This window comes from Lactuca serriola, chromosome 9, assembly GCF_051521515.1.
Source record: "Lactuca serriola cultivar US96UC23 chromosome 9, Lser_US96UC23_V15, whole genome shotgun sequence".
NCBI classification, from domain to species: domain Eukaryota; kingdom Viridiplantae; phylum Streptophyta; class Magnoliopsida; order Asterales; family Asteraceae; genus Lactuca; species Lactuca serriola.
This window is the reverse complement of record NC_136416.1, coordinates 96,074,768-96,095,630: the sequence shown is the minus strand read 5'-3', so window position 1 is coordinate 96,095,630 and position 20,863 is coordinate 96,074,768. Positions and strand designations below refer to the sequence as shown.

Below are 20,863 nucleotides of genomic sequence, written 5' to 3'. Positions count from 1 at the left end.
TTTCTTACTTGAGAAGAGATCCCGATTTCCCTTTGCCATAGGGTCTATTTATACTTGTAGACTCCTTAAGGGTTTCACCTTAAACCCTAGTTGGATAATCCTTTCCTTAAAGCAATCCAAATCCTTACCATAGATAAGCCTTGGACGATTTTGAGCTATCCCAAGCTCTAGAATCCGTCCAATCCCTATCCCTTAAGGATTTACAGTCTAAAGTGTAACTATCAAACAATTGACAGTTTATACCCTCTTATTTAATTAATCTCGTTAAGCCACCAAATTAATACTAATTAATTTATGACTTATATTAATCAAATAACAATATTATTATTCCTTATATTATTCTCATAATATATTAATAATATTTACTCTCTCATAATAAATCATCCTGTCAAGTTGCTATGGTGAAGGCAACCCAAAAGGACCATGCACAATCAGGTCAAATACTTGCCTAATATAGTTGCAGCCTTAGACACTATTCCAACATAAACTTTCCAACTTTATCCATTAGGATGGTCCAAACAACCAAGATCTAGACTTTATGCTTCTAAAAGACTTAAATGGACCATCACAGTAGTATGGTTTAATGGGAATGAAAAAGATCCCAACTTTCCAAGTCTATAAGGTCCAGACATATAAAAGTGCTAAAAAGCAGTCATTGTTCTCTCAACTCCAAGGAAAAAAATAAAAATGGACCAAAAGGTGACAAATACAACAAATAATTAATCCAATAAACCAAAGAGTAAGGTATTTACTTTACACTTACAAAAGTCCATAAATGAAGTAACTTTGTTGGATCTTAACTTGGAACTTACTTCTATAACATAATGAGCATTTCTTGATCGTAAAGCTTCATTTAAAAAGGAAGAAATAAGCTCACAAATCATCAAAATGCTCAAGAACAAGAGATATGAGGTTAGGGTTTCTCAAGATTCGTTCTAAGGGTGATTGAGGTTACGAATGATCAAACCCTAGGGGTTAATGACCATTATATATCCTTAAACCCTAATAAAACATTTCAGTCCATGGGTTAGACAACCCTCATCTCTTAAAAAAAACAACATGACGCCTCCAGTTAAATTCTCAATATTTTAGTTTTTCAGATTTCAACGGATTAAGCATAATTAATCTATAATAATTTATGTATCGAGAATACAGATGTTACAATTCTCCCCTAATTGAATTAGATTCCGTCCTCGAAATCCATTGCTATAAATAGCTCAATATAGAGACCGTGCATCTCATCCTCTGGTTCCCAAGTCCACTCAAAACCCTTCTGGTGTTGTCGTTGCACCTTCACCAATCCCACAACCTTATTGTGTAAGGTCTTCATCTTTCTATATAAGATCATGATCGGTCTATATACATAATTTAAGCGTTCGTCCACCTGAATATTGTCCAAAGGCACCACTTCAGAATCATCTGTTAAACCTTTCCGCAGCAACGAAACATGAAAAGTGTTATGGATCTAATTAAGTTCATCGGGTAGATCCAAGCAGTAGGTAACCTTGCCCACCCAATTAATCACTCTGAACGGTCCAATAAACCTGGGACCCAACTTGCCCCGCTTCCGAAATCGGATGACACCCTTCCACGGTAGCACCTTCAGAAGCACGAAGTCCCCAACCTGAAATTCAAGATCGGACCAGCACCAATCTGCGTAGCTCTTCTATAAACTCTTAGTGGTCTTCAAAATCTCGTGCACCTATTATATCGGCTCTGTAGTCTTGAGCACAACCCTAGTTCTCCCCATAAATCTCTAACTAGCCTCATCTCAGAAAATTGGGGTCTGACCTTTCCTTCCATAAATCAACATAAAGGGAGACATATCAATACTAGAGTGATAACTGATGTTGTAGGGGAACTCTGCCAACGAAAGTTATGAACCCCAACTCCCACCAAAATCTAGAACACATGCCCTCAACATATCCTCTAAAGTATGAATAGTTCACTCACTCTGACCGCCGATCTGTGGATGATAAGTAGTGCCAAAATGTAACTAAGTACCTAAATTATCGTGTAACCTCTTCCGAAACCTGGAAGTAAGATGAACATCTTTATCAGAAACCATAAAATTTGGTACACCATGGTGATCAACCACCCCTGACTGTAGACATTGACCAACTTCTCGACTGAGGAACTCTCCTCGATAACAACAAAGTGTGCACTCTTGGTCAGTCAGTCCACGATAATGTAAATAACATAAAATTCCCTTGAAGTCTTTGGTAGCTTAGTGATAAAATCCATGGTGATATGCTCATATTTCCATAATGGGATGTCCATCGGCTGTAACATGTCATGAGGCCTCTGATGTTCAACCCTGACATTCTGGCAGGCTAAGCACTTCTCGACGTACCAACCTATGTCCCTTTTCATGTAAGGCCACCAATAATAATGTCTCGGATCCCTATACATCTTTTTGGCCCCCGGATGGATGGAAAATTTTGATTTATGGTCCTCCCCCATCAAAATTTGTCGGGCCCCTCCTAAATAACGAACCCAACTTTCTATATCAAATTTTAAGACCCGACAAACTACCCTCTCACTTTTTTGGTTCTCTTCCTTGATTTCCTCAGCCTATGCTTTCTTAATAAGTTTCAGTAATGCAGTCACAATGGTCATCCTCAATCATAGATCCTTAATAAGTGTGCTAGTACTATTAGGACTCAGTGCATCGGCTACCACATTGGCCTTTCCCGGATGATACAAAATCTCACAATCATAATCTTTCACCACATCATCCATCTACAATGTGTCATCTTCATATTTGGTTGGTCAATCAAATATGTCAAACTCTTGTGATTCGTCTAAATAGTACGATGGACCCCATATAGGTAGTGTCGCCAAATCTTGAGGGAAAAACCCATTACCCCCAACTTAGATCATAAGTAGGATAATTAGCCTTGTGAGGCTTCAACTTCCTAGAAGCATAAGCAATCATGTGCCCCCGTTGCATGAGTACGACCCCCAAACATGTGATTAAAACATCACAGTAAACCACAAAGTCCTTAACACCCTCGGGAAGGGTCAACATTGGTGCCTCACACAACTTCTGACTCAAAGTCTCAAATGTCGTTTGTTGCTCAGGCCCCCCATTAAAACATAATGCTCTTCTTCGTCAGGCGGGTAAGAGGAATTGCAATCTTGAAAAAATCTCCAATATTAACCAGCTAACCCATGGAAACTCTAAATGTCATATGGAGTCTTTGGAACCTCCCATGACATCACTGCATTGATCTTGGCCAAATCGACCAAGATATCATCCTGATTGATGAGGTGCCCAAAACCTGAACCTAATGTAGCCAAAACACACACTTGGAGAACTTGGCATACAACCTTTCTGATGTGGTAATTTATTATATCAAATTTATATTTATATTACACTTATTCTCTTTGAAATCACTACATAATTAGCCAAGTGTACCTATTCATTTTGCAATCTAGATTTAGTAAGTATGGATTGTCGAACATTTGTGGGACGTGAATGATTCTTAATAAATTACCTATAACTAAATAAACAAATTAAAAAGGGGAGGATTTTGATTTTGTAATCTCAAAAAACTTAAAACTTTAATTAATTAAATAAAATAAAACTGACTAAGGAATGCAGAAAAGTGATTCTAGAAAACAATAACTAAAGAGAACTTTTGTTTAGGTTCGATTAGCTAATTCACTATGGTTGATTCATATGATAGTGCAATGGATTTAAGTTCATTGGTTATCGGTTCCTATGTAACAGGTAATAATGGTCATATTCCTTATCCTATGATTTATTATAACTACCAGCTCAGTGATCAAGTGAACAAATAATTAAACAAACCAGCTTTTAGTTCGATTTATACTAGACTTGAATTGTAAATTGTCATTAGTGGTCATAACACTAGTTTAATATGTTAATGTCATTACACATATACAAATTAAAGTTACCAAATTCTTTATTTGACCCTAAGTTTATGATCAAAGTCTATTCATATAAACCTAATGGTCATAGAGTTCATATGATTTAAGCAAGTCAAGATAGAATGGTCATGTCACCCTAACAGTGCTCAACAATAAACAAAAAAGATTAAGCTTTAACACAGAAGGATCTTTATCAAGCTAATATAATAAATAACCAACTAATAAAATTGGTAATCATAAAATCAAACCATAGTTTCAAAGATTCTCTACCCTAAACGAAAGTTGAGGTTTTTTGCCTACTATCAATCTATCATGGCAGTAAAAACAATTAAAACAAAGCAAACTATCATCCACATGAAAAACAAGCTAACTAAGTTATTAATTGTAATTATGTTAATGATCTCTTCCTATAAATATAAAAAAAATGGTAAATTATAAAACTATAAATAAAAAAGTATCTAGAATTAACTTAGCTAAATGACTAAACAAAATATCAAACATAAAATAAACCCAAAATATTTTATTATGATAACATTAATATAATCAAGTTGAAAAATAAATATTTTAAACACCAAAAACTCAATATGTTGGCAACAACATAGTGAGCCAAATTAACATTAACTATGAATAAAAAGAGAATCATAAACTATGTTGTCGCCAAATTAACATTAACTATGAATAAAAAGAGAATTATAAACATTTGGAAAAACAAAATGGGAGCATTTTGAACAATAAGCATCGTTTGTCACTACAAGCTTCTAGTGTTTAGTTTAAACAAAACGTTCCAAATCTTAATACTACTTCATGTAGCATTTAACAAAGCATTGCCGATTAGAAGTTACTCGTTACCCACTACAAGCTACCTGCTACCAGTTATTTTTGTCGAACACATCCATAGTCGAAGTCTATTTCTATTGATATTAAGGTTAATATCACAGAAGACCTAACATTTTAGGATTTCTTTTATTTTAAAACTAAACTTTTTTCCAGTTTTTTTTTTTTTCATTTTGGCCATTTAGAAGGCTTATTGAAAACCTTCCGGTATTAGAAAATATGTTTAAAAACATGTTTTTTCTTTCAAAGACGTACATTTGATAAACTTTTTGATTAGACCAACTTTCGTTTTAACTCAAAATTCTTTTATTTTTATTTTGTTGTTGTTTATGGTGTTTTTGATGGAGGACAACAGAGATTAAGTTCTATCTATATTTCTAATAATGAGGCAAAATGTTCTATGTATGCTAACGTTGATGACATTGTATCACAAATGGTTCCACTTATGTTAATCTGAAAGTTTTTACGTTTCTCTTTATTGTGAAAAATCTAATATTTTCTTCAAATTTTAATATTGAAAACAATATTAAAATTTGGTTATAAGGATAAGTTGACATTGGTTGCTTATATAATGTGGTTTACCATTTTTTTAGTGTTGCTTTATTAGCTTATTCTTTAAATACGTTTCTCATTAACAGTCCAGTTCAAGAAAAATAATACACTATGAATATTGAATTGTACAAATATTAAACTTTTATCGGCCATAAAAATATTGTACTGTTTTTGATGAATAAATTTTTTAGATATAGCTGAACAAAACATCCAAATCATCTTGAAATACTTAAATACACTATGAGTCTTGAATTGTCTGAAACTTAAACTTTTATCGGTCATAAAAGATATTGTAATGTTTTTTATGAATAAATTTATTAGAAACTAAACAAAATACCCAAAATCCAAACCTACGTCTATTGATTTTAGTATCTAAGTTTAAATGTTATCTTCCGTCATGGTATAACAAAATTATTCATTATATCGTCAGTATAATCGGAAAAACCTTTTGTATCCGGTTAAGGAGTTTTTTTTTTTTTTTTTAAATCAAAAGTTTTGGTGGTTAAAGAGAAAAAAATCTTTGGATGGTTAACGCAAAACTCAATGGTTTTCATAGACTTCAAAGTTTTATGGTTAATCAAAGTTATCATGAAACCTCTTATATACGGGGTTAAGTTGGTTTTTTTAAAAATTTCAAAGTTAAAAATATAAATGGTTTCTTTCTTATTATTTTCATTTTATTTTTTTCCACATCTTATTTTATGCTTTTTCTATTTTATTAAATTTTACTAGGTGTAAGATCCGTGTATCACACAGATTTATTAAAAATAAAAATTTAATATGAATATAAACATTAAATATTCTATACAATAATGCTTTTCTATAAAAATAAAAAAAAAAAAAAAAAAAAAAAATGTAATCTTTTGTAACATTGATGAAAGAAATCAAATTGTTTGGATCATTTATGAAAATTTATTATCAAATTAACAAAATGATATATATATATATATATATATATATATATATATATATATATATATATATATATAACCCATTAGAAATTTTTGGAAATTTAATTTAAGAAAAAATTGAAATCCTTAAAAATGGCAAGTGGAAAATAACAATTTTAAAAATTCTAGAAAATGATATATATCAAAATGAAAGAAAAGATGACAAGTCTCAAATAAATAAATAAATAAATAAATAATATATATATATATATATATATATATATATATATATATATATATATATATATATATATATATATATATATATATAACCCATTAGAATTTTTTGGAAATTTATTTTAAGAAAAAATTGAAATCCTTAAAAAATGACAAGTGGAAAATAATAATTTTAAAAATTCTAGAAAATGACATATCTCCCTACCTAATAAAAGAGTAGCACATTTGACACATGTCAATCAATTAAAGCTTCACATTAATTATTTGTCACTTGTCATTCTAAGGTTTTTTCTCATTAATTAAATTTCTACTAATTCACTCCTCCATTTTACACATATAAAACATGTCAACAAAAAAAATTATTTATAATATCTATTGCCTAATTTATTAAATTATTATTTTTTTTATCATAGCTCAATAATTACCTTATAATTTAATTAAAATTATTTTTACCTTTATAATCCGTGGTTCCCACGGGTTATAAACTAGTATCAAAATAAAAGAAAAGATGACAAGTGTCAAAAGTATTTTCATTTATTAGGTAGGATATAATAATTAAATATAATAATAAATACATATTAATTTCATTAATGGACTTTTTTTTAATTTCAAAATTACTAAATTAAAGTCATATTAGTTTCATTTGTTTATTCATCTAAATTATTTGTCTAAATTTAAAAATAAAAAAATAAAAAAAACCTTTAATTTTAGTAATTTAATATTTTTTCACTTTTCTTATAAATTCACATTTTTGAAATGTTTAAAATTTTATATTTTATTTTTCTTTCAAATAAACTCATACAATATATAGATCAAACATCTAGTTTGGCCAATATATTAAATGATTACTTCCATTTTATATGTTATTTACAATCTATTCTTGAACCCCCAATCACTCATTTAGTCTGGCATGGTCCAAATACGATTCTTGTTCCAACCATAAATCTTGATTTCGAGTACAAGTAATTAACAACTTTCAATTAAAAAACGAGAATAAGAATATGAAATGGACCAACATATTCAGTTTCATTTATTATTATAAACAGGAGAGCTAGCTACCACAATAAGGACAATCCTCACATGACATCACATATAAAGTGACTTCTTCCCACTAAGATTCAATATCCCCACCCAACCCCACCTGAATTTACTGAAATACCCTTATGTCATCTCGGACAATCTGGTCATTTCCCTTTTGTTTCAGGATGGTAAGATCAATAATAATACATACATACATACATACATGCATAGATTAGGGGGGGCATGAAAAAGTAGCTAGACGTTAATGAGTCACCATGTTATGCCATATTTTAATTACTCATCATCATCATCCTTGTCTGAGTTGTTTGATTTGTTATCAGATATCATTTTTTGAATCAACTCGCTCGTCTCTGATTCCGACATCTGTCGACTTGCTCCTGTTGATGACTGAGACTGCAAGTACGACTCAAAGAACTCCTTGTTCTCTTTCTCTAACTCCTTCCACACTGCATGTTATGTGTAGGGTTTTGTTTCACTTTTAATAATAATGTGATCATATTTAACAATTTCGGTTAGGATCATGGTTATATATATATATATGGATCGGATCCTACTGTCCATTTTCTTTCCAAAAGAGTCCTTTAACAAATAGTGAGATTCTAACATAATCTATACACGTAGATTTGATGTGTCTAGCTAGTTGATGTGGGACTTACACATGACCCCTAACATGGAGGCTCAATGATGGCTTTGATATCATGTTAAATATGTTAAATTGTTGATTTTCTTTCCAAAAGAGCCCATAAGGAAGAGAGGGGAGACGCCAACATATATACAAGCAGTAGGAGGGGACTGTGTCTAACCGATGTGACTATAGGTTTTGATTAGATGATGACATGTGTGCTGGATGTTTATTTTGATACCATGTTGGAGATATAGATTTCTTGATTTTTTTCGAAAGATAACTCTTAAGAAGAGAATGGAGACTCCAACATATATTGGGATTGTGTCTAGCTCTAGCTGATCATGTGTGTATGGCCATGCATGCATGGTCATATATGAATGATCTGTATATATATAGTTTGAGGTAGAGGAAAGGAAAGGAAACTAACCGGTTGAGGTGATGACCGGCTTGATGTTTGCATGTTTAGATAGGGCTTCCATGCACTCTTCTTTGCTCATGCGGAAGATCAAACACTTTTCTATAAGATGTTGCACCTAAAACAAATCACACCATGCATATATATAGTTAAACTTTTAACTATGATCATCTATAAAACTTTCCATATGAATTATGAACCATATGTTTTTGTTGTTATTGTTGTTGTTACCATGTGTATGTATGAAGCTGAAGAGTCATCCATCTTAATTATCACTTTCACTGGTTTTGTGATACAAATATGGACATGTATATATATGAAGGATTTTTGTGTTGTATAGAGAGTGATGAGAGCTAGCGATCATGAAGCAAGGAAAATGCGTTTGAAAGTTATATAGAGATGAAAATGGTGAAGGAGATGGTGGGGTGGGCCATGGAGTCCATGTGGGAGATAGATGATAACTGGTGGAGAAGGGTTTAGAGGAGATTTGGAGTTCAACATTTCTGTCTTGTAGGAATCCAATGTGGCAGCCCCCCTTCACGTGACCAGTGGGTCCCACCTACCCTAGACATTCTCTAAAGTTTCAAGACTATTCACCAATATGCTACTTGGAAGAAAAAAAAAAGCATCATTACCATAAAAAGACAATGAATTTATCGTCCTCAAAACCTTTTAGCAAATCAGAATGTGACATATGGCAATTCATGATCACAGATTCTAGTGAATATACATAGGGATGCTGCACCAAGCTTACTGCTGATGTGGTGACATACAGGATCGTCCATTTGTCCATGTGGTGATTTGGTGCTTCATGATTGGTTGATGGAAACAAGACAAGTAAAAGACATTGATGATCTGGACTTCTTTCGGTTCTTTAAGATCATAACTTCACTGGTTCATTTTTATCTAGCTAGCCTTATATTTTTTTTATATTAATTTTACATAGATATTATGGTTTCGAACATCATTTGTACACATCCGGTGTTTCTTGAAGTTTCTGTTTTTCTTTGTGGACTCCAGTCAAGTGATTGGTTTGTCTTATTACAACTTACAAGTAGCACAAACTGTCCAAGAAGGATGAATATATGCAAACATATCTTCTTATTCAACACTTTATAGAACACCAACTCAGCCCCCACTAAAAAGAAAGAACTCTTGATGGGAGGGTTTGAGTACTTATAAAGTAAATATCTAATCAAATAGTGGAATCTTGTATGACAAAAAACATGCCACCAATAGATTGAAATCTAAAGTTATTCTTCTAGCAACTTTTAAGTTGTCCACAATATCCTGTGTGGAAACATCATTTGAGATGTAAATCAGACCCACACTGTAACCATTGAAGATTTCATTTTGTGTCCGTCTTTGGAATTCAAGATTCAAATAGGACTTGAATTACGTAGGAATCATTCAAGAAATTGAAAGGAATTTAATTATTTGTTAAAAGACAAAAATACCCGAATGTTATTTCTTTAACTTTTTACTCTTTAAATAAATTTTACAAGTCCTTAAGATGGGAGTGTAGTGGCTGAGGAGTGGAATACCGCACAAGAGGTCAAGGGTTCTAACCCTAACACAAACAAAATATTGTTAGTATTCAGTGATTGACCTCTCACGTGAACCTAAGACAGCTTGGACCACTCAGTACGGTTTACCATTTTTTTTAAATAAAATTCTAGTGACAACATAAGCACAGGTGGAACACATGTCCAATATACATCCTAGACGAAGTGAAATATGCATAAATCTCAAAATTACACAGATTTCTAATACAAGAGTTGGTGTTGGGGCCCATCTACAGAAACTGACAAACTACAAACTCCAAAACAATGTATCTTATACATCACATAGATACCAAACAGAAAGATGCACAGGTATTGGGACCACTACTAATATAGTATAATGATGACTACAAACTAGTTACAATTATACATACAGTCATCAAATGAGAGGTGAAAAAACCCTTAGATTATTGGGGATCGATCTAGGATAATGACCTTATCTTGAAAAGCTACCAACCTACAACCTACAACCACAAAAATCCTCATACATACCACAATTTGGTTCGACACTGTTGCTTATTGGCTAAAAGCCTTATCTAACAACCCTTATTTCATGTATTCGATCATTTTTATCTGGCTATATCATTATACATCAGACTTAGGTGATTTTGTTACTATGTGATGTGAAATCTAGTGATAATTCCCACAAGAATATACAAAAGACCCACGTATGTAACCTTTGAAATAACTACAAAGAATAGGACAATACATTGAAACATTCAAAGGGTTTTATCATGATGAAAAGTAATGAACATCATAAAACAAAGAATAGGACAAATTTTGAAAAAGCTTCGATGAAATCTCAGACAAGCATGCGATTGGAAAGGAAAACGATGGAGAAAGACCGAACATCGCAAATTCCAATGAGGTTTACTAAACAATAAACATCATAGGCTTACTTAAACCATGCCTTAATTGAGAAAAAGACTAAACATATTAAGTTGACCGAAAACCTACTTGTAAATCAGGCAATTGATCTTGTACCTCATGAATCTTTCCAGAAACTAAAACCTACTAATTTGTTACAAGATCAAGGTCAAATCGAAATATGTAGTGATTTTTAAAGTTTTTTCAATCAGTGAATTTATATCGAAAAATCGAAAAATTTAGACTGAAAAATTGGGGGTGGGTTCGGGAGGCCCGCTCAAGCGAGTTCTGCAAAGTAAGCAGCGTCAACGCAAGGCCAGCCTATAACCCCTCCATAAATTCATGCGCTCATTGGTTATGAGAGGCGCGGCGATCGGCTCTCACCGCTCGCTTTGTTTTCCTTACTCATTAGTTTAAGGCAAGTTTTAACGATACACCTATGCCTCTTATTTATATCCACTACGCTCTATTACTTTTCACCTATCCAACCGATGTGGGATCTCCACAAATATAACAAATCAAAAATTACATTTTTACTTATACACCCTTCTAGTTCTAACCCCTTTAATTTAATATCATCATATGTCCTTCTTATTATTTTAATAGTATGGTTTCCGTTTAATGTGATTCTTTTTGTAATTAAAACAATAGAAAAAAGAAATTTGATGTGTACATTGAATCTGACAAGACCGTTTTGACATGTTATCCAACCACTTCCTTGATAAACTGCTGGTTTTGACTTAGGGCTAATGGGTTAGATTTAATTTCATTAAAAACCGCAGCTTTTTCTTGTTTTGATGGTCGTATATAAGATATAATCATGTAAACTATAAGTAGTAAACGAAATTTGTGAGATGTGTATTCATATGCATACATACTAGAAGCCAAGAATGAAATTAATATGTTTGTTTACTGTATTTTAAATTTTTCATACAAGACAAAAGACTAATTTTCATACAAGACAAAAGGCTATGCAATCAACATTGTTACAAAATTTCATTTCTTATCTAGAATTCCTTCAACAAGAAGTTTTACATGTACCCATCCAGAACCTTAAACAATCAACATTGTAAAAAAAAATCACTATCAGTCATATCCAGACTTTCATGAATGTGATTTCATCAAAATTATTGTTTCATTACAAGGACAGATTGCAAATATACACAAAAATACTGGACTGAAACTGTAAACATTCACAGCCAGGAACACAAATAAAAGCACACACAACACAAAAACTTACACAAACAACCCTAGAAAGAATCGTTTGGCTCAAAAGAATATGGTTCCACTTCAATACAAATGAATAGTAATAATCATATGATCTTAGATATAGATATACAGACATGTATATGTATATGCAAATATATTATATAATCAGTGAGATTTTCTTGATAAGAGTGGTTCCAATTGAGGGTCGGGATCATTAGATATTATGATATCCTTTTCACCCGATTCCATTTCAGATGTTGACAAATCTTCCTTTCTTTTTTCGCTTAATCTTTCTAAAAACCTTGAACGTTTTTCCGGGGATAATTCGGGTATTTTAGGTGGTGGATTGTTTGAATTTGGGACATGTTGGAGGCAAACTTGAACAGCATCATGCACTCTCACAAAACACCACTCTTTACCTATTTGCTCTATCAATCCTGATTTCGATAGTGTCAAAAGTACTTCTTTGTTTGGGTTTGCAATAGCTATCTGCATTATCAAATCACAAAAATTACATTTACACCCCAAAAAAATTAATTCTCATAATATAAATGAAAAAAATGTATATATATATATATACTTGTTTACCTGAATATCTCTTGAATTGTATTCCTGATACAACTCTTTTAGTGCTTGAATTGCACTTGAATCCACATAAGTAACAGCTGAAAAAATTATGAATACTTTGTGAAATGTTAATATATGTTTTTTTTTTTTTTAATATATGTATTATTATACTTACGTGCCATTTCCAGTATTACAAAATATATTCTTTCAACTTCGGGCCCACGTTTACAAGATTGATCAACCTCAAGTTCATACTTCCGGAGCCTGAAATTATATAATAAAATATTTAACACAATCTGTTTTAAGTTTTTTTTCTAAGGCGATATTGATATTAATATTAAATTATTAATTTTAATTTTCACCTGTCTTTTATGTAGCTTGTATTTGCAAAATATATAGGTGCATCAATACGAACAATTACAATCCCATTATATGTATATGCTTCTGGATATTGTTGAATGTTCCTATACACAGTTGTCCCAGGAAGTCGCCCTAAAACAGCTGCAATCATAAAATTTATTTTTTTTATTATTAATTATTATCAAATTTTGAAAAGCAAAAAATAATTAAATAACATATAAGATATAACAGCCTGTAAAATATATATATATATATATATATATATATAAAGCTTACCAATATGTGGATTTGCAGATTCTTGGATCACAAAAGCAAGAGAAAAACCAACCTATGTTTTTTGCACAACATTAAAAACATCAATATATATATATATATATATATATATATATATATATATATATATATCACAGTAGTAATATTTTATAATTTATAAAAATTAATATGCTTACCCCAACAAGGACACCAATTTCAATCCCAAGGAACAATGTTGTTGTACAAGTAACTACCCAAAGAAAAAAATCTTTTTTATCTACTTTCCATAAAAATATAGCTTCCTCATAATCCACCTTTAACAAAAAAACAACAATCAAGTATTAGGATTTAAATAAATTACTCTCAGTAGCTGTTAAAGTTATAGAGGAATAGGATTATAATAATAGGGTAGAAAATATAAACTAACCAATCCAATTACAGCAGATACTACAATAGCAGCAAGAGCACACTGCAAAAGTGAACAAAAGAACACACACACTCAAAAAAAGGAGAATTAAATTAAAATTATTTAATAATTCATTTGGCATATGTTAAAAGTTAAAACCATGGTGAAAGCATACCTCAGGTATATATTCAAATAATGGTGTCAAGAATAACAGGGCACCTAACATGATACAGCCCATGATGATTCCTGATAAACCAGTTTTTGCTCCACTTTCATGGTTCACTGCTGACCTTGAGAAGGAACCTATACAACATATTCAGCAGGAGAAAATTGTTTCTTTTAAAAAATATATATATATGAAAAAATAAAAACTTAAGAAGTGTAAAATGAAATAGTTGAGTATACAAGGTAGTTTATGTGATAATCTCACCTGTTGATGGATATGCTGAGAAAAAGGACCCACAAATATTGGCCACACCAAGCCCAAATAACTGTTTTAAAAAAAATATAATGTTTATACTTTATATATAACTAATAAACTATAATAATATAACGATGAATTTTTTTTAATCTATGAAACACACCTCTTGATTGGAGTCAAGTTCATATCCATTCTTTGCTGCTAGAGCTTTAGCAATCCCCACAGATTCCTAAATTTAAGACATCTAATCATTAAAAAAAACAGTTAATAATAATAATAATAATAATATATAATTTTAGAGAAATAAAATGTTACCAGTATAGCAACACCAGTAATGAGAATAGCAGTTGGGATTAAGGACTTGAAATGACTAAACTCTTTAGGGAGAGAAAATGGTGGAAGACCTTGAGGTATATCTCCCACCTGAAATATATTTTTTTATTAAAAATCATGTGGTAATGTATAAAATTTTTGAGCTATAATCATAATAAGAAGTTAAGAAACAAATATATGAAAATTATCATTCATTTGTTTCAGAAGCTCAATTCCAGAACACTTGAGAAAGAGCTTCTCTCATTATTCTCACCAAAGAAATGGAAGAGGGATGAAATATTTTCACAAAGGCTGTACCCAGAACAACAGCAGTGAGGGGCCCACCCGCTCTTAGAAACCGCAAATTCTTCCTTGTTTTCCCCTTAATTTTAAAAACTATATATTATAATTAAAAGATTCATATAAAAAATGGAATGAATGTAAGTTAATTAAAAGGAAGAACATGTTTACCAAATGCTTCATGATCAAAAGAATTGCTAGAATAGAAGACCCCATGACAAAAGGAGGCCATGAGAAGTTATCTGCTCCTTCTATTATACTCTTGACTACTGGAATTATTTGGCTACTTCTTGACACATCATACCCTAGGAAATATTTTGCTTGTGATAAACCAATAACAAAAGCTGAAGCAGTTGTAAATCCGGATATTACAGCATGACTGATGAAGCGTATAAGCCATCCGAGCCTATAATGATTAAAGAAAGTGGAAAAAAAAGTGTTCAAGATTCAAGATTGGTAATAAAACTAAAAGAGTTGATATTATAACAAAAGTATACCTCAAGATCCCCATTGTGCATTCTAGAATCCCAACCATGAGTGATAACATTATTGCAAGTTCTGTATATACTTCAGGAGATGAATCAAAAGTGCTTAAGACATTAGAGACCAGCATAGAAACCAATGCTACTGGACCAACAGCAAGCTGGCGAGATGATCCAAATATGGCATACACAAATACAGGAACGAATCCAGTATCTGAAATGAAGATTGAAGATTTGAAGGATAAGGTTATGATTTATGAAACTATAACATGATGATAAATAGGGGAAAAGATTAGTTATAATGTAAGGATTAGATGTTGAACTTACAAAGTCCATATATTGGTTCAAGTCCAGCTAGCTTTGCATATGACATAGACTGCAAAGTGCAAAATAAACAGAAATTCAGAAATAAGTGTAGGATTCAGCTGTTGATTAAAGAATACAGACATCACATATGTATGTAATTGTTTTGAATTGGCATCTACCTTATACAAATGAGACAAAGCTCGTAATCTATCCAGTAGAAGAGATGAATAGAGTCAATAGACCAGCATTGATAAACTCTAAAGTCTAAATTCTAAATGTAGTAGATCTGAATGTGACAGATTTCGTGCATAGGTTAATGATAGATGTAATTTGATTCTTGAGATGAATGAATTGATTATACTAGGCGTATTTGTTCATAGGAGTAGATGTGAAATCTAACGTGATTATTTGATTTTCACGAGATTGAAGTAAGAAATTCGTCATTGGATACTATTCGGCCAAACAACAACCAACAAATGCATCACAATCAACTACAAACAAAATGCCAATTCAAGTTTTCTAGTCAAACACGATACTATCATCAAACACGAGAACAGAAATCAGCAACTGGAAGAAGAAGAAAAGAAATCAATCTATCAGTTTCGGTTTTGTACATAAGTAACTTCAATTCCGTTTCTACCTGAGGAACAAGCATGACACCAACGGTGACACCAGCGATAACGTCAGGCTGGAGATACTCACGCCAATTATAAGTACGAATCCACCTGGAGCAAGGGAGGAAGTAATCAATCCAATCAACAGTCTTCATCCGCTTCACTTTCGTTCTCCATCTCGAAAACGGTGTCGTCGAAGACGACGACGTAGGCGTTGTATCTGCGGCGGCGTATGGGTGCTGGAATGGTATGATTTTAACAGGACGAGGCGGTGCCGGGGTCGGAGTCGCAGTCCTGGCCATGGACGAGGCCGATCCGACGAGGTCAGAAACACTGGAGGATGCGTATGTTATCTCCATGCGCACCCAAATTACACGTATTATTATGAGAGTGGTGGCTCCGCTTTTTAAGATGGGTGGCGCCTCCGCTAGCCGCCGATTACCACGAAAATATTACCATTTTAAGTCGATTTTATTTAGTTTATAAAGTTCGTTACGTCAACGATTTGTAGGTCCAACTAATCATACGATTAATTCAAATTGTTTTAGTAAAAGTAAAATAGATTATTTACTAATATTAGTAAACTAAAGTGCAATTTTTAATTATTTTACTTTTACTTATTAAGTTGTTTCACAATTTAATATATCTTTGCATTTTAAAAGATAAAATAATTAAAAACAAACTAAGAGGTACAATTTATTTGCTTAATGTCAAACGAAGAAAAAATACTAGTATTTAAAGTCTAGTCAAATTTATACATATGGAACAAGCATTTATGAACTTTTATTTAAGATTGTATTGATTTATAACAATATACTTATTTCTATAATCCAAATGAGACACGTTAAACTATGTTTTAAATCTAAAAAATAATATTTTAATTGATTTTTTCGTATTAAAATTATGTGCTCGTTTATTTGTATTACAATCTTCCGTCTTATAAAACTCAACAAGTTATACTAATGTTTACAAATAAAAACAATTTTAACATATATAAAAACCATAGTCTCCTTGTACAAAATAAAAGTATAATACTATAATGTTTCAATTAAAAAAAATACTATAATACACGTGTAAGTAAGAATGCATCGTTATGATTTACTAATATCTTTTACATATAGGTTAATGAAAAGTATTAAGTTCAATTTCGTTGGATATTACTATTGATTACTGAATATTTATTTCGGATCATATAATTCTTCAATAACAAAAGGTCAATCTGATTTAAATACGTGACAAGCGTGTTCTTAATTAAAGGTTAGATACCATAATTACAAAAAATATAGAAAACGTGTCGGCGGGACATGAATGTCGTGCCAAGATCTAAAGGTGTACCAAGACTTTATTGTGCACCAAGTTCATTCTATAGTATCTAACCTCTGCTATTTTTTCTTTTACAGTTTCGAATTCAAAATAATTTATGAAAAAATAACCAATACTCTATTTATTTTTGGAAAAAATAGCCCAATGATATTAGTGGGTTATACATGTTATTATAATGCTTATTTATTTTTAAATATCTTTAAATTTTAAATGATATAATAAAAATCAATATACAACATACACGTTTGTGGATTTAGAAAAGAAATATTTGATGGGTTATCGAGTTGAATATGAATATGATATTTATTTTACTACTAATGTAAGTGTTATAATCATGACACTCGTGTTGTATGATCGAAGCATTTGTTACATGCTCGAAAAAGTTTTTATAAGAAATATATTTTATACCAGTGAAATGTCATTCGCTTAGATGACAGAATCAGATTAAACTATTATATGTATGAATATATAACATATCATGGTAATTTTGTTAACAAAGTTTCCATATGATTTAGTCATAATCATGGCGGAAGTTGGAATTACTATACCGATGGCAAAAAATCCGAAAATGATGAAAGAATTGTGGGATAAAAAATGAGATTTGAAGAATAATTGACCAGCAAAGATCAATGCACGATTGTTATATAGGAATTCAAACCACCTCGACAGAATCGAAATCTCATAAATGTTAGTGTACAGCCCATTGTGTTTAGCCTAATTGTGTATATATATGTATCGATGTAATGTTGAATGACATCAAGGAAAATCATTTGATAATATGGTATCAGAGCCAAATTAGTAGGTCTGGCAATGGGGCGGGTTTTGACCCTGGTCCGATCCAAACCCTTAACAATTATATGGGTTTGGACCATAATTCTTGATCCGTTTACCCGTTAACGACTCATACCCGCTAACCATTTTATTAAAAGGGTCGGGTATGGATAATCACCGATCCGCTCTGTTTATAACCCGCCCCATATAAATTTTAGAAATATAAATTTATATTTTATATTACCTAAAGTTTACATTAAATTCCAATCAGAAGTCCAAAGAGAAAATGCCAAAGACTAAATTGTTTTTATATAGGACTCGAGGACTCACCTTCTAGACTTTCAGTCTTCTCCCAAGAGTCATGATTTCATTTCATTTATAAATCAATAAGTTCATTTATCAACCGGAAGAAAGTTTGTAATTGCTATTCTCTATCAATGCAATCAATGGTCAAAAACCAATCGGAAATAACTAAAATAATGATTTTAATTCCAACAGAAAGCCCTCGAGTATATAATGTGTTTTCTAAATCAAAACTTTGTTTTATTTAATAAATGTGATTTTATGATTTAAGTAAAATGTGTTTTATTATTCAAAAAACCTACGGGTTACGGGGCGGGTTTGGATATCTGCTGATTCGGTGGATAAGGGTATGGGTTTGATTATTCAAAACCCTGCGGGTTACGGAGCGGGTTTGGATCGGATTTTGAAATTTGTTAAAAGGGTTTGGATCAAGGTTGATTCGCTCCAAACCCGCCCCATTGCCAGGTCTACAAATTAGATACCTCCCTCTCCCTCTCCCTCTCCTTCTCTCTCCCTCTCTCTCTCTCTCTCTCTCTCTGCCCTCTGCCAACGGTTGTTCATCCCCTCCACAGCAACCCTAATTTTCACCCCTCCTCTTACCATGACAGGCGACTCTTCCACTCCTCCTGCCCACAGAGTCTTCTGTGTTTCCAACATAAAATCTCACATTCCTCTTGTTCTTGATCTTGAAAGATCAAACTATGACACTTGGAGAAACATGTTCATGAATCATTGTGAGGCCTATGATGCTATTCAGCACATAGATGAAACATATGATGCTCCCAATAAATCTCCAATGGATCTCATCTGGAAGAACATTGATGTCGTTGTGAAAGGATGGATCTACTCTACTCTCTCTACAAACCTTCTCAGCACCATGCTTAAGCACCAAACAAATGCTCGGGTATTATGGCTCACCCTTGAATGTATGTTCTAAGATAACAAAGAGACCCGTGCCATCCAACTTGATACTGAACTCAGGAGCATCGCTATGGGAGATCTTGGTGTCGCTGCCTACTGCTCCAAAATCACCACCATTGTCGATCAGCTGGAAAACCTAAGCCCGGAGAGCAAGATACCCGACAAAGAATCTTGTTATCTACACCTTAAATGGTCTGTCACCCCGATTTGAAAGTGTTGTTCTCATGATGCACCATCGATTGCCATTTCCCACCTTTGAAGAAACCCGTTCCATTCTCACTCTAGAAGAGCAAAGACTCCATCTTTCCTGTGGCTCATCATCGCCGGCTCACACAGATCATTCCTCCTCGCCCACTCTTCTTCATGCCGCTAGGAATGATGGGCAACGAAATTACAATCGGCGCCAGGATCGTCGACAACAGCCTATCCGCCATCAACAATCGAATCGCCACCAACAATCAACCGGCGGCAACAGGACCACCAATCACCGACCACCGCAATATGGGTGGGTTTTTATCCTGCCTCCAAATCAACAACAGCCCCCATGGAGCCCACAATCCTCACAGTGGGTTAGCCCACATACACCTCGTCTATCAGGATCTTCTTCTCCTACTTTCCTTGGTCCACCTCTAGCAGCTCCTCAGGCCCACTTCTCGACAACCCAATCATCTCTACAGCATCCCGCTTCAGCCTCCGTTACAGCACCTTGGGCTTGGTTCGAAAATGAACAGCATCCCACAACCCTCCCTCAACTTTTTTCGTCCATTTCTCTCCAACAACCAGGAGAATGGGTGATGGATACAAGAGCCACAGATCATGTTCACAAAAATCGAGGTATATTACAATCCCGTCTTGATAATTTTGCATCTTGTCATGTACTAGTCGGTGATGGTTCCAAAATACTTGTTATTGCGACTGGCCATACTCTTTTCCCTAATCAAAATTCTCATCGTCCCCTTTACCTCAATAATGTTCTCATTACCCCCACTGTTATTAAAAATCTTATATTCGTACGCAAGTTTACTCGTTATAATAAATGTTCCATTGAATTTGAAGAATTTGGTTTTACTGTTAAGGATTACAGGACTCGCCAACCCCTATCCAATGTGGCAGTGATGGTCCGCTTTATCCGTTTCTCCCTCCATCCCCACAAGTTCTTCTCTCCATAAGCTCTACTTTTTGGCATCAACATCTCGGACATCCCGGGAATCACGCTCTGCAATTTTTAATTTCTAATAATTTTCTTCCATGTAATAAAACTACCACAAACATTCATTGTCAAGCGTGTCAACTTGGCAAACATGTTAGACTTCCATTTGATACTTCTCATTCCACTGTTTCTCATGCCTTTGACATTATAAATTTCGATGTGTAGACGTCTCTTATTGCTAGTGTT

The 20,863-nt window shown here is 32.9% G+C and overlaps 3 protein-coding genes and 1 non-coding gene across 4 annotated transcripts; 1 reads left to right on the top strand and 3 right to left on the bottom strand.

Annotated features, from left to right (window-relative positions):
- Positions 1-7,412: 7,412 nt before the first annotated feature.
- On the bottom strand, positions 7,413-8,866 carry LOC145073459 (uncharacterized). The gene is made up of 3 exons (XM_079020010.1): positions 8,723-8,866; positions 8,504-8,609; positions 7,413-7,897 (listed from the first exon to the last, which is right to left on the bottom strand). The coding sequence occupies exons 1-3, from the start codon at positions 8,753-8,755 to the stop codon at positions 7,725-7,727; spliced, it is 312 nt and encodes a 103-aa protein (XP_078876136.1). The 5' UTR covers positions 8,756-8,866; the 3' UTR covers positions 7,413-7,724.
- A 2,314-nt stretch (positions 8,867-11,180) lies between these two features.
- LOC145077397 (U12 minor spliceosomal RNA) lies at positions 11,181-11,342 on the bottom strand. Its single transcript, XR_013693144.1, has one exon. It is a non-coding gene; the product is annotated as a U12 minor spliceosomal RNA (small nuclear RNA).
- Positions 11,343-11,987: 645 nt separating this feature from the next.
- On the bottom strand, positions 11,988-16,582 carry LOC145072807 (sulfate transporter 4.1, chloroplastic-like). The gene is made up of 16 exons (XM_079019278.1): positions 16,176-16,582; positions 15,557-15,605; positions 15,245-15,443; positions 14,919-15,153; positions 14,722-14,829; positions 14,451-14,558; positions 14,299-14,364; positions 14,145-14,205; positions 13,890-14,017; positions 13,736-13,777; positions 13,506-13,622; positions 13,333-13,384; positions 13,059-13,197; positions 12,872-12,960; positions 12,718-12,794; positions 11,988-12,618 (listed from the first exon to the last, which is right to left on the bottom strand). The coding sequence occupies exons 1-16, from the start codon at positions 16,506-16,508 to the stop codon at positions 12,295-12,297; spliced, it is 2,127 nt and encodes a 708-aa protein (XP_078875404.1). The 5' UTR covers positions 16,509-16,582; the 3' UTR covers positions 11,988-12,294.
- A 3,112-nt stretch (positions 16,583-19,694) lies between these two features.
- On the top strand, positions 19,695-20,636 carry LOC145075961 (uncharacterized). Its single transcript, XM_079022012.1, has one exon. The coding sequence runs from the start codon at positions 19,695-19,697 to the stop codon at positions 20,634-20,636; it is 942 nt and encodes a 313-aa protein (XP_078878138.1).
- Positions 20,637-20,863: the final 227 nt, after the last annotated feature.